Below are 15,969 nucleotides of genomic sequence, written 5' to 3' on the forward strand. Positions count from 1 at the left end.
TTTTAAAAGATGACATATTGGTATTAGTGTTACCTCAACACTTAGTTTGCTAACAAACAAAAAGACGACTCCGCCCAAATATTATTTATATGCACTCATAAAAAGGATACCATAATTCAATCGTGGAGTATTTGTTTGGACGAGAAAACACTTAATTCCTCTTTAGGCGATCGATCCTACGACCCTTCGCACTTCAGGCGCACGCTTTACTACTGAGCTACATCCCGCCCCCGATGTCTGGGCTGCTCGTGGTGGTGGGGCTGCTATTTCCTATTACATTATACACATGTTTCCATTTATCTCGACAACCAGGAAGTCATGCATAGCCACGTCATGTCACGAATGTGGGAAATACTCAATATACATGGATACTGGGTCAGTAGTCTGTAGAACGGAACCAGAGAGGAAGCGGTTTTATTGTTATTGCTGTTACACATACCTGCGATATTCCGTGTGCAGGGATCGTGGTTCCAGACTGACGCCGTTTCCAGAAGTGAACCGTCACTAGTGACAGCCGTGGGCGTTAGGTCTTGTACAATGATACAAGGGTTTCTACCAAAAACAGTTGTCATAATTTAAAACTGCTTTTTCAAAGAACATTTCTGTTATTTAGCCATTTAGGAAACGACCATCTATATCAATTTTCTTACTGTCACAACGGCATTCTTTAATTCTTCAATATCATTTAACCATAGTCACAAACCTATTTTAGATAGGCGCTAATAGTAAAGGGCTTGCCTGTCGGTATAGAATCGATCCCCGGCGGTGGGCTCATTGGGCTTGTTCTCGTTCCAGCCCATGCAACATGACTTGAATATCGATGACTGTGGTGTGTGTTATCCTGACTGTGGGGTGGTGCATATAAAAGATCCCTTGCTACTAATGGAAAAAATGTAGCGGGTTTCCTCTCTGATTAAATTTAAAAATTACCAAATGTTTGACATCCTGCAGCCGATGCTTAATACATCAATATGCTCTAGTGGTGTCGTTAAACAAAACAAACTTTCAACTTTCTCTCCATTTTAGGACTTATAAGTTTGGCGCTATTCGAAGTATTTTATGTACCAAAGTATCACAAACACGACGGCAGTCGTAAGGTGACGTTAGCTGTTAACAGCGATAACACACCAGTTTGTATTACAATTACAGGTGTATTCGTCTTTTGCATAATTATTAAATAATGTTAAAATATTATGGTGAGCAGGAATATAGTTTCGAAGGCTAAAATTATTATTATTGAAAATACAGGACGTAGATCCATAAGCGGGACAGGGAAGGGGGAGGGATGCTCTTATTTTAGTCAGTTGAAACTTGAAATAATATAAAATACGTAAAATGTTTAATAGTTTTGCAGTCCGTTTACACACTTTTTCCAGACAACGATTTAATGTTACATTTCTTTCTTTAATGTGACTAACTCCTCATAAAATAGTTGTTACAATCCTTACGCATATGCGTAAAATACGCTTTTTATTCGTGATCCTTCCCCAGCACGAATACTGTAAGCTTTGCCACGACACATCAACTCGCAGACTTGCTAACTGGATTGCCCCTAATGTCTTATAGTATCACTCAGTGCCAACACATGTAGTGTGTGTATCAATACGTTGCTTGGCAGCGATATTCTTGTTTTTGCGAAGTAAGTAATTCTTCATAGCTTCGTTAATAACTAGTTTATCTGGTGCATTTTGCTAGTGTCAAGGACAGTAGCTATACCATTAGCAAATGACCTTCCATACACACGTTCCCACAGGGAGGATAGTTTTTTGCAAATACACTACGACTTACAATACACCCAAGATAGTAGGAACCGGGGAGAGAAGACGGGGGGGGGGGGGGGGGGGCGTGTGTTTGTACATTTGTTTTGTCCTCAATATATATAAAGATACAAATCTGGCTTGTATCCCCCACTAGAGATTGTGTCCTTTCCACTAGAGACTGTGCCCCTTCCACTAGAGATTGTGCCCCTTCCACTAAAAATTGCGCCCCTTCGGCTAGAGATTGTGCCCCTTCCACTAGAGATTGTGCCCCTTCCTCTAGAAATTGCGCCCCTTCGGCTAGAGATTGTGCCCCTTCCACTAAATATTGTGCCCCTTCCACTAGAGATTGTGCCCCTTCTACAAGAGATTGTGCCTGCCCCAAACCCAGATAACGTTCCTACGGGTATATACACTCGTGATGCACTTATTGGAAAGTGACACAACTGGACAAAGTTTTTTTTTTTTTAACGACACCACTAGAGCACATTGATTAATTAATCATCGGCTATTGGATGTCAAACATTTGGTAATTATGACATGTAGACATCAGAGGAAACCCACAACATTTGTCCTAATGCAGCAAGGGATCTTTTATATGCACTTTCCCACAGACGGGAAAGCACATATCACGGCCTTTGACCAGCTGTGGTGCACTGGTTGGAACAAGAAAAACAAAACAATAATCTGTTGAATGGATCCATCAAGGCAGACCTAGTTTCATCCTGCTATGCAAGAACCTCACGCGAGCAGTGAACCGATAAATCCCGCCCCTCCTGTAAAAACCCCACCCCAGCATTGTAGTATTCCGTCCCTGGTGTTGAGCACGCTTATAACATATTACATCATCAGTGATGTCGTCGTCCGTTAGAAACGATTCCATTATTACTGGAATGATTTATCTTCATGCATACCGCTATCTCGTTCACTGTAGACCCCAATGTTTCTAGAATGATTTATCTACATTCATACCGCTATCTTGTTCACTGTAGACCCCAGTGTTTCTGGAATGATATATTTACATTCATACCGCTATCTCGTTCACTGTAGACCCCAGTGTTTCTGAAATAATTTATCTACATGCAAAAAAGAAAGAAATGTTTTATTTAACGACGCACTCAACACATTTTATTTTCGGATATATGGTGTCAGACATATGGTTAAGGACCACACAGATGTTGAGAGAGGAAACTCGCTGTCGCCACTTCATGGGCTACTCTTTTCGATTAGCAGGAAGCGATCTTTTATATGCACCATCCCACAGACAGGGTAGTACATACCACGGCCTTTGATATACCAGTCGTGGTGCTCTGGCTGGAACGAGAAATAGCCCAATGGGCCCACCGACGGGGATCGATCCCACACCGACCGCGCATCGAGCGAGCGCTGTACCACTGGGTTACGTCCCGCCTCTTATCTACATGCATATCGCTATCTCGTTCACTATAGACCACAGTGTTTCAGGATATAGACCCCAGTGTTTCAGGATATAGACCCCAGTGTTTCTGGATATAGACCCCAGTGTTTCAGGATATAGATCCCAGTGTTTGTGGAATAATTTATCCACATGCACACCGGTGTCATATTTATGGCATTCCAAGAAAACCTTTTAATTTATTCATAAATACCACCGAGACTTAAAAAATTATTCATTCACATGCAAGATGAACTTGCACGGTTGTCGGGGCCAGGGGTATGGAGCGGAGTAGCATTGCCACACACGCACTCCAGTTCCAAAATGATAGGAAAACGGATTTAAGATGTCTCGCGATGTACCCCAAAACATCGAGAATTAAAAAAAAGAAAGAAAGAGAAAGAAAGATAAAAAAAAAACCGAAAGGAAAGAAACCGAGGCATGGTTGCATGTCCCAGTCCCGCTGGACTAAAGTAGTTACATATGTTTCTTCAGCAATATTAACATTAAAACAATTATGTCCTGCCCACTTTCTATTCTAAACTATCTAGTGTTCGCTCCAGCCAGTGCACCACGACTGGTACATCAAATACCGTGGTATGTGCTATCCTGTCTATGGGATGGTGCATATAAAAGATCCCTTGCTGCTAATCGAAAAGAGTAACCCATGAAGTGGCGACAGCGGGTTTCCTCCCTCAATATCTGTGTGATCCTTAACCATATTTCCGACGCCATATAACCGTAAATAAAATGTGTTGAGTGCGTCGTTAAATACAACATTTCCTTCCCTCCTCCTATCTAGTGTGTGGCAGTGTGTGCCGCTAGTAAAAGTAAAAAATAGCTTACCGGCTATCTGTTCTTCTGTTAAATCATTTGCCTGAAAAACACAACACTGACATTTTAAATAACGCTTCGATCAAACACACACACACACACACACACACACACACACACACGCACACACACATACACACACACACACACACACACACACACACACACTATAATACATAGTCAGACACCCATGTACGTAATTCCAATTGATCCTTCTAACTCGGTAACAAATTACTACATGTCCCTCGTGGATTAATTTCCAATTTCACTCGCTAAAGCTCGTAACAATACATTTTTTTATTTCCCTCAACAGAAGGTCGTTTAATATCCTTAATGTACCTAAAATGATAAAATTAAGTTTATGTTGTACACCTATATTTTACACAATAAAATGCATTACCCATTAACATACATGATTTGTGAAAGAGGTATCAACCTATAAGAATACAAGGATACGAAATGTACAAAGTTCTACAGAAAATCGTCATACACAAGACAAGACATTTGTTCACTTTTTGAGGCCACATGTAATCGTCATACAAAACGTATTTAAACAGAAAAGTGACATACACATTACCTTGAACACATTACCCATCTTCTGTGTCGGTGTGTCGCAACTACCTTTCAACTAAATGAACATGTATCTAAATAAAGCTGTTTAACCAAGGTCAGGAGGTACAGCTGTTTTACCTCACACACAGTCAAAACGAACGCACTTGAAAACAAACATGTTTGTGAATGAGTGATGAATATACATGCGTAATTTGGAAAGTAGGAAGCCGTTTGTTGTGTACCAGCACGGATACATCTCAAACCAACTTCTTGAACAGAAAACAGACGACGTCAGTGGAAACCAGTGGGTAATGAAACAAGCTGTAAACATGGTAACGTATTTGAGATCTATAATATGTAGGTCGATTACTTTGAAACATCAGTCATATTCTTAGAGTTAATCATCACTCGTAAACATGGCGGTGTGCCGGGTGTGCCGCTGAGAATGTTTCGAAATAATGTCGGGATTCTTGCCACAAGCACTCGGCTGAACCGTGACTGGATATGAAGATGTGTACATAAACACTGTTGGGTTGATAGTAATTTGCAAATCAATTAAAATAGTTTTAAAAATCGATTCAAATATTAAAGTTTAAAGAAATTAAATGAAAGGAATGTTTAAAAACAAGAAATGTTTAAAAAGGAGTGATCAAAGATGTTCTGAAAACAAAAACAAAACCAGTAAAATAAAATTATTTTCCAGAAAAAAATCCATCGTGAGTGTGGGTGGAGCTGGGTTCGTTGGGGTAGTGTGGGGATGGGGGAGTGGCTAGATAATTAGTCCCACATATTTGTATGTAGTGATGCTGATGCCATAAAATGATGACCTGCCTGTCACACTTCATAAACAAATTGCACTAGGATATGTGATATGTTATTGAATACGAAGACAAAATGACAGTCCCGTGAATGTCCATTTTATGAATAACACGAAGTACACCACAGTCTCCTTCAATCATACAATTTGTTTTATGGACCTTTTTTCCCCTTCTATTTTTGCCAAACCTGTTTCCCTTTTTTTCTCTACGTTGACACAAACAAAAATTATATATATATAAAACCCATGTTTTAAAAACTAAAAACAGACTAATTTTTACACACCCGTGTAGGAGATCACCGTTATGTATCAAAAGCGTATACAACGTATGTTGGAAATCGTTTCTGAGAGGTCATGACCCAGTTTAGTGTATTATTACAATGCTTCACCACATTAAAATGCTCGCTTTTCATCAATTTCATTTCCCGAGTAGTTGGCAAATGTTTTAGTGCTCTTTTTTAAAGGAAAATGGATTTGTTTGTACAGTAGTGATTTGGTTATGACGTGGTATGTATGCTTAAAGCCAAGTATCCATACGTCATGACCCAGTTAGGCTACGTTCTGTTACAACATAATTTAGTTCATTATATTATTTACATTTTCATTGTTTCGAGGTATGTAAGAAACAGAATACTACACCCGTGTCCGTTTGATACGGTACCATTTATCTTACAACTCGTTTAAAATGGTATCCAATTCGCTTTCTCTCGTTGGATACATTTTTAAACAACTCGTTGTAGGATAAATGGTATCAAACGGAAACTCATGTATTATTGTCTATATCTGTAGCCTATAATAGACGGGCAGTATTTTGTTACGTCACTGTGTATGTTTCAGTGGTCTACCCATCCTTAGTGACGTCCATTGTTGCGCAACTCGATAATAGTGGCGCTGCATACGGTAGTAAGATTTCTTCTTAAATATCAATGATACACTACTTTAAATATTAATGTTACCAAATTACCAGTTGATAATTAAATATCAATTAATGTCGTTAAAAATAAAGGTTAATGATCTACGTCATTTGTACTGTGACGTATTTAAAGAGCAATAGTTATCAATACACCCAAAGCACGAGATTGAGAAGAATGGAAATATGTAATGTATAGTCTGACTTTTGGCATTATATTCTACTATCGATTCGGCCTATTGCATATTTTATGAACTTTTGAACAAGCCGATATCATTCTTTTGTCGCAGCCCAAGTGTGGTTTATAAGTCAGCATGTTATGTTATTGGTTATTTTTTGTTTTGTTTGTTTTTTGTTGTTGTTTTTTTGTTTTAACGCAAACCTCAAAATAAATGTTTTGAACTACATTGCAGGTGTCCTTTTTACTATATGTACACTATTTCAACCCGCTACAGTATCAAGAGTCCAATCATGTACTGCCAAACTAAGATGGCATCAGTCCAAACCATCGTCTTATTGATACCTAGCACTTCCGACTACACAGTACGAGTATGTCGAATACATATGTCTGTCTGTCTGCTGTGCTGAATCCTTTTCCTATACCTAAGTCGAATTATGCCGGACTGAGCAAAAAACAACAACCTCAAAACCCGTTCATACCGTCCATTTTCCAATAAATAAATAAAATGGCACACGTACACATTAATATGGGGGGGGGGGGGGGGGAGGGCTTTATTTAGCTTGGTCAATTTCAGTGCTACCTTGAGGTGCTTGGGTAGTAAGATCGAACCACATCGATGAATCCATGCCATTAATTGGTGGGTTTTGTTCCTCGTTCCAACCAATGCATCACTAATCAAAGACCGTGGTATGTGCTTTCCTCTTTGTGGGAAAGTGCATATGAAAGACCCTTTCTGCATTTGGGAAAATGTTGCGGGTTTCCTACGTGTCACAATTACCAAATGTTTATCATCGAATAGCCGATGATTAATTAATCAATTTTAAATTATTCGAGATCCCATGTTTTGCCCTTGCCATAGTTTGACACCCAATAGCCGATGTATTTTTCGTGCTGGGGTGTCGTTAAACATTCATTCATTCATTCATTCATTCATTCATTCATTCATTTTTATTCGAGATCGTTGCAGTCATTTAATTTAATAACAAGCAGTTTCAGTAAGATTGTCATTAAATTACGCTTTTATACCTACACACATCATGTATGTAATTTGTAATAATATAAAATATTTGTCTGTCTGTCTGTCTGTCAGTCTGTCCGTCTGTCAACTATGGCCTTTGATGTACCAGTCACTGGGACGGGAACTAATATAATGATGCAATATGATGCGAAAAATAAAAGTAAAACTGATCAGAGCAAGGGACAAACTAAAAGTTAGTTTTGTTTAACAACACCACTAGAGCACATTGATTTATTAATCATCGACTATTGGATATAATTTTTTTTTATCATTTTGACAAACAGTCTTAGAGAGAACCCCGCTACATTTTCCTATTAGTAGGCCTAGACAGTTAACGAATTTAAGCACACAACGACAATATAATACATGTATACATATAATACAAATTTGTGATACCTTTTCCATCCATAAATTTAAGTACCCATTAAAATGTATATTTTAGCAAAACCATGAACATTTAAGCTCACGAAAGTAAATGATTTCTCAGTATACTGACTACAAGGTATCTGGGATTACAAGAATAAGTTTAAAGGAAGGGACAATTAAGGCATTTGGCCTGGTATGTATATTCAACGATATATAATTATTGCTTAATATCAACAAGTATAATCGTATAGTTAATTAATAAAACGGTTAAATGTGACGGCTATTATATATAACGGGCGCAGCCATTTTGTACCATCTCAGTGAGTACGCCCTCTGGCGAGCTGGTGGTTACGTAATACTTAACGCGTAACGTCAGGAATGAGCCTTAGAACTAGAGAAACACAATCTACCTGGTTTTTGCGGGATGATAAATAGTCATACATTGCAGTGTTCTGTAATAATACACATCCCAGTAAGCCAGCAATAAGTATATCCAGCACTATATATATTATTTTTCAATACAAAATAAAATACCATTGTCAAAGTGGCTACACAACAAGTCGAAATAATTAACAATGTTTTGTCCATACATTAACCTACGTACTGAAATGATACACGGAGTGTTTTCTTAGTTAATTGGTCTATGCTGTTAGTTGCTTCCTGATTAGCAGGTGTGTATTTGATTGGTAACCAGACGAGCCAATTAATTGACGCTGTCTAGACACAAAAATGCATACCAGTATTGTGGAATATTACCTATCGCCCCTAAAATGGTAATGGACATGGTTTATTACTGTAAATAGTTCTGTCAAACTATTGATCAAGTAGACTTTTCCATCTAAAACCACAGAACTGACCAATTACGTAGTCCCAAAGAAAAGAAAATTATCATTTGGGTATCGTGGGTTGTCGTTTTTGCTCCAACGTAGCATATCAATAGGCCTAATAGTGTACATTTTTCCTTTGGATTATTTAACAAAGAAAAATACTATAACCCCATTTAGTTCCGTTAATGCAACTTGAAATATATTTAGTTAAATAGTTTATTATATTAATACGTCATTTATGCTGTTTTACAAGTCAGGTTGATCAAAGAGAAGCGCCTTGTCGACAATTACTGCTTTTGTTTACACTGTACATACAGGAGATGGTCAGGAGCTGACGTCACTTCGCCCCAAGCTATCCCACCGGTTTTTTTTTATGAACTCTAAAATTACGCGTTTTTCATTTGCTAAAGTGTCAGTATGTGTTGGTGGTCCGGGTATGCATCTTTCCAACACATAAGGCTCTTGTTTGAGTTGACCCTACCTTTAAGATAATCCTGTTATCAGAGAAGTGGAAGTTAACCCAGCGGCATCTTCATAAATCAAGGCTAATATTCGTTCTTCGTATTCAGCCTTGATACATGTAGTCAAAACTACTGATATCCACTACTAGCGCCCTCTGTTGGAAGAAAATTTGTAACACCGATTATGTCCCATACACGATGACATCGCTGACCAATCACAGCATTGGTAACATGTGACAATCTTGAAAACAATATCAAAAATTAACCGCCGAGACCTTTTTTTTTAACATATCGTGGCAAACACGACACGTTTCCATGGACGCTGACGCTGCCATCTTTGTTTACAATAACAAGGGAATCTATAAGGAGCGTTGCGATTCGTTGCAATCAGATCTCATCGCATCCAATGAAATTTAAGCATCTTGTGGGACGATTTCTTGACGACATGTATCAAGGCTGAATACGAGGAACGAATATTAGCCTTGATTTATGAAGATTACCAAGCGGCAGAGCGATGGGTGTCATGGGTCGCAGGATCGATCGCAGGATCGATCGCCCTCTATGGACTCATGTTTTCTTTTTCTCATCCCAACAACGGGTATATCAAAGGCCGTGGTATGTACTGTTCTGTTTATAGGGAACTGCATAAAAAGATCCTATGCTGCTTTATTGATAGGAGTAGCCCATCTGGCAGCAGCACTCCCCCTCTCTCTTTTGCTCAGCATTTCATTTCATTTTAACATATTTTCATGCTTATATCCAATTAAGGTTCAAGCACGCTGTCCTGGTCACACACTTCAGCTATCTGGGCTGTCTGTCCAGGACAGTGGGTTAGTTGGTTAGTGAGAGAGAAGAGAGTGTAGTGGCCTTACACCTACCCATTGAGCCCTTAAGAACTCACTCTGTGTCACGGGGATCCTATAATACCCGTAACTGAATAAAACACGATTATCCAAATATCTCTTCTAACTGTATATCTATTAGATCTTTCTGTATCGGGCAGTCTATACCCGAGTGGCTCGGCTCTAGGTATAGTCAGAGATAAGATCTTATATATATATATATATATATATATATATATATATATATATATATATATATATATATATATATATATATAGCACGTTTAGTTCACTAGAAAACACAACACAACACAATACACTTTGGAATCTGTATTAACACTACGCTGACAAATGTACTTGCCGCAGTAGTTAATTAACAACAACAATATAATAACAACCCAGAGCTAATCACTTAATTAGTTAATCACTAGGTGTCTAGTTTACACAATATTCTAATCACTTCACCGTGATACAACACACACACGTGTGATAATTGAAAAACGCTTCCAGGGGAACTTAATTAATAAAGGAATTACAACTCTATTCCTAACTGGTTAATTTTTAATTAACCCTTAAATACTCATTCAGTAACCTTGTAATAAAGAATTAATACTGGTACATATCACAATAAAGACAATAACCTACAGTTTACCTAGGTCCTCTAGGATGACTGGCTACGCTTTAATATTTTAGAACAGTGAAGCCTACAATTTACTTCGTCAGATTACTGGAGACACTGTCTAAATAATATTGGTATAATACAGTATTAAACTATTTAAAGTCACATCAATCACATCAAGGTTATACAATAGAGCAGAAAAATATATTTACCAGTCCAGTCGGACAACGTTCCCCGGGAGCCTTCCAATGTTTCTCCTCGATATCTCTAAAATCCTATCTACTTATTCAAAAATCTCAGAATAGTCCGGAGACAGCGAATATCGCCTGGGAGGCACAACGCGGTACATCACCTATCATGTGATATTTCCACAACTCCCAGAGACGGTATATTTTCTTAGATGGCCAGACAGATCGACGCCTAGTTCGCTAGAGATACCATGGTCGCGCGGAGGTATTACGTAACCACTCTCCACATAGCCTCCACAACTGGTCTGGGTGTGTATTGGGACGCATGCCTACCACCGCGGGGGTATTACGTAACCAAGCTGCACACGGCCTTCTAAAACAATTAACATCGCCACAGGCGAAAAGATAAGAGCATGTTCCGTCACACTCTGGATTGGAGCCGGTACCGGGCTGCGAACCCTGTACCTACCAGTCTGTAGTCCGATGGCTAGCCACTGCGCCACCGAGGCTGGTTTTGCTTAGCAGTGTCGAAGTAACCATACGTTAGAAACTAAATAGCCTTAGGTTAAAATTTGCTTTCTTTTCTTTTCCTCTTCAGTAAAACATATAAATCATTACAAAAGAAAATGTAACTGTATCATGTTCTGACTGGTATTTGTCTTATTATACGGCTAAATGTATGTCAAAATTTGTTTTGTTTAACGACACTACTAAAGCATATTGCTTTTTTTTATCATCGGCTATTGGATGTCAAACATTTAGTAGTTTTGAACAATATAGTCTTAGAGAGGAAACCCGATACATTTTGTTCATTAGTAGCAAGGGATCTTTTATATGCACCATTCCACAGACAGGATAGCACATGCCACAGCCTTTGATATATTAGTCGTGGTGCACTGGCTGGAACGAGAAATAGCCCCTCCGACGGGGATCGATCCCAAACCGACCGCGCATCAAGCGAGCGCCGTGCCACTGGTCTACGTCCCGCCTTTAAATGTCAAAGCAGCTAACCAAGAATGAGTAAATAATCTCTTAGGGTGTCCCGATGGGTCACTTACAACCGCCTGACAATTATGGCAATTAGCTTTTTGGTTCATGACTTGTCAGAAGTCGATTGCATGACATGGGTCATATAGTATGTTTCACTCGTAAGACAATATCCCATAGTACAAGTATAGACAACATCATGGTTGATTTCTGGACTATGTCGTTGAAATCCGATTCATACTGGAAGAAAATCTTAATGTAGATTCCTTCAAGTATAATGAACGATTGTTTTCTCGTGGGAGGTGAACGCAGGATCTCTTGGGATGTAAACGCATGAGCGTTTAATTGTGGTATGGACAGGGGTCATGACTTCTAGTTCGAGCTCTCTACGGAGACAACATGCATACTGTAATTCATTAACTCTCTCAAACCAAACGTTAATTCACGATCTACACATGCATAAGGTTTAACATGTAGTTTCCGTTTCATTATAGGAAGGAAGAAAATGCTTTATTTAACGACGCACTCAACACATTTTATTTACGGTTATATGGCGTCGGACATATGGTTAAAGACCACATAGATATTGAGAGAGGAAACCCGCTGTCGCCATTTCATGGGCTACTCTTTCCGATTAGCAGCAAGGGATCTTTTATATGCACCATCCCACAGACAGAATAGCACATACCACGACCTTTGATATACCAGTCGTGATGCACTGGCTGGAAGGAGAAATAGCCTAATGGGCCCACCGACGGAAATCGATCCCAAACCGACCGCGCATCAGGCGACCGTTGCATAATAATACAGTATGTAATTGGCGTTACGGACAGCGGTCGCCCTCTGTTTCGAGTCTTATAATACAGAGGCATCGTCTATAACAAAATGCATTAGCTCTCTGCAACCGAACTTAATACATGATCTGCATATGAATCAGCTTTTAGTTTTGTGTTAATTGTTTTGCATCATAATATATTTTGTAATTACCGTTATGGACGCCGGCCATAGACTGTTTAGAGGTCTGTATTGAAACATCGTCCATATTTAAGCTCATTACCTCTTTACGTCAGCTTTTACATGCAGTTTCTTTTGCATTATAAAACAGTTTGTAATTGCTGGCATGGACGGCAGTCATACCCTCTGTTTCGAGCCTTATACACAACTATTTATATAGGGTCATCGTCCGTATTAAAACTCGTTACCTCCATGGAACCAGAATTTAAACTACCATAAAGACATAACAGATGACACTGTAGCAGTTATAAGGTTGCGAATGCCATCACTAAATGAAGAAAAAGTGGGATTGATGGAGTATCTTTCGAAATTAAGTAGCGTTTTCTCCCAAAAAACACATTATAGCGGTCATTATTGGTCTTGGATTAGCAGTTTATGCAGCAATAACGGAATATCTGATGATGAACCAAAATGGTGAATCACCGACACGAAGAAGGATCATGGTGACCCACCTCAAGGTCACTGAATAAGGTACGCCAGCAAGAAAAGCATGTTTTGATGGTAAACCAGGACATTAATTACAAACGGAATCAAAACAGTATATGATTAATACTCGTTTCACAAATCTGAGAGATGAGTATATGGTTTAGGTTAAAATGAGTTCAAATCCTCGAACAGGAATTTTAAAATTTGAATGCTACGTATGTATCACATAAACACCAACAACTTTGGTCTTTTCCAGAGAATGTTTAATTCAAAACACTTTTATCATAGCTCACGACATCCTGGGTTAAAAAATATTGAAATCATTTTCGACAACAAAATTACTTTGGAATGCTAAATATATACCCCAAAGCTCGATAATGATTCCCTAATTTTGTATATAAATACGTGTATAAATATTCATATTCCGACTGCAAGAGTAAAATAATTTATAGCTACATTAACTTCTGACCTGGACAGATCAGAAACCTAAGACGTTAGGGCACTTGAACCTTAGTATAACATACACACGCACGCACGCACGCACAAACACACAGAGAGAGAGAGAGAGAGAGAGAGAGAGAGAGAGAGAGAGAGAGAGAGAGAGAGAGAGAGAGAGAGAGAGAGAGAGAGAGAACGACACACACACACACACACACACACACACACACACACACACACACACACACACAAATACATATACACACAGAGACAGACACACAGATTTATACAAGGAGAGAGAGAAACAGACAAATACATACAGACATACAAATACATATATAAAACACATAAATATCTAGAAAGACATATATATACACACACACACACACACACACACACGCAGAGCGAGAACGAGAGAGAGAGAGAGAGAGAGAGAGAGAGAGAGAGAGAGAGAGAGAGAGAGAGAGAGAGAGAGAGACATACACAGAAAGAAAGTTTCGTAAGGATCATTTTTACGATCAGGTCCAGTAGACTACCGTACACACATCGTCCGAAACATATTACGTACACAGATACAACCGTAATAGAGGTCGCCATATTTGTTACTTGACACAGAAGTGGCTATATATTTATACCTAACCACTGAGCTTTGCGGAGCACTCACTCAGGGTTTGGAGTCGTTATCTGGATTAAAAATCCCATGCCTCGACTGGGATCCGAACCCATTACCTACCAGCCTGTAGACCGATGGCCTAACCACGACGCCACCGATGCCAGTTTACGGTTATGTGGCGTCGGACATATGGTTAAGGACCACACAGATATTGAAGGAGGAAACCCGCTGTCGCCACTTCATGGCTACTCTTTTCGATTAAGCAGCAAGAGATCTTTTATATGCATCATCTCACAGATAGGATAATACATATGACGGCCTTTGATGTACCAGTCGTGGTGCACTGGCTGCAAGCCTCGTCTAATAAGGGATGTCTATGTATACGGCGGTCGTATTTAAGGGTCAAAGCCTAGTGTAAGACCACCGCACCCATCTAAACTGTGCGGTGTGTAGCACGGGTTACATCTCGTATTATACATTATCGTTCTTGCATTTATTCATCATGGAAGGCGGAGATCGCCTGAGGTCGAAGGATCGAATCCCCTCGGTGGGCCCGTTTGTGGTTTTCCAGTCCCAAGCAGTGCACAACGATTGGTAATCAAATGCCATGGTATGTGCTGCGCTGTCTGTGGGAAAGTGTATATAAAAAATCCCCTAGTGCTAATGAATAAAAATGTAGCGAGTTTGCTCAGAATACTACGTGTCAGTTATTAAAATTATATCTGACATCCAGTAGCCTATGATTCATTAATGAATGTACTCTAGACGTATCGACAAACAAAACAAACATTACTTTATTCATCATTTTCAATTCCAACATGTCTGGCGTATTTTATCGGATGCGTTTTTCTTTCGCCAAAATATTCACAAAGGAAAACATAACTGATGTCCAGGTTGAACTGTCCACATCTGAGTAAACGACCACTCGGGTTAATATTGACAGAATTAATGCACTCTTGTAACCAACACGAACGCGCGGTCTTGTCGGAACAGGTCCCCGTGTGATATAAAGCGTGACCCGCTATCGATCCCTGACTCGTTGCACTCCAGACTGAAAACACGTTCTCTCAAACGGAATTCCCCGATGAAATGTTCGGCACGAGTTAAAACGAATGCTTTATGAGCCCTGCCGAACTGTATGGAAATAAGTTAGCAATCTTAAAGTGAATATTGACATAAAACACAAAGAATGGGATAGGCAGATACCCTCTAGTGAGGTTTATAACCATATTTATTATTCACTTGATGGCGTCATATAAATATCGTATGATCACCCTGGTTAAATACTACCGACTGTGACGTCATATGTCCGTTGGGCGTAGTTGTGGTTTTCTGAATTTGACAAACTCAGTGTTAAACCGTTTGTGGGTTTCACAGTTGTGGAAAAAACAAAAAAACGAAAACTACCACCTCCCCCCCAAAAAACCCCAAAAAACCCACAAAAAAACCACACACAAAAAAAAAAAAAAAAAAAAAAAAAAAAAAAAATACCAAATGTTAAAAACTAATAATAAAAAATACAAAATCCAACCAAAAAAAATAAAATAAAATAAAAAAATAATGATAATAAAAACGAAACCCACCCAAAAACCGAACATATTTTCTAAGCTTCCTATTTCTTCGGTTAACGGCATTTGATGAATAAATTATTAAGCGTGTTCATACTATTTTAATGACATGTTAAATTCTATTATATCCTTTATGT

At 38.9% G+C, this 15,969-nt stretch overlaps 1 protein-coding gene across 1 annotated transcript in view; it reads right to left on the reverse strand.

The window, feature by feature from the left end:
- The window catches only part of LOC121371605 (calmodulin-A-like), a 53,671-nt gene that overhangs the window by 23,349 nt on the left and 14,353 nt on the right, over positions 1 to 15,969 (reverse strand). The window contains exon 2 of the mRNA XM_041497620.1: positions 4,018 to 4,048. Coding sequence (XP_041353554.1) covers positions 4,018 to 4,048 — 31 coding nt within the window. The remainder of the gene's footprint in view (positions 1 to 4,017; positions 4,049 to 15,969) is intronic.

This window comes from Gigantopelta aegis, chromosome 4 (genome assembly GCF_016097555.1).
Source record: "Gigantopelta aegis isolate Gae_Host chromosome 4, Gae_host_genome, whole genome shotgun sequence".
NCBI classification, from domain to species: domain Eukaryota; kingdom Metazoa; phylum Mollusca; class Gastropoda; order Neomphalida; family Peltospiridae; genus Gigantopelta; species Gigantopelta aegis.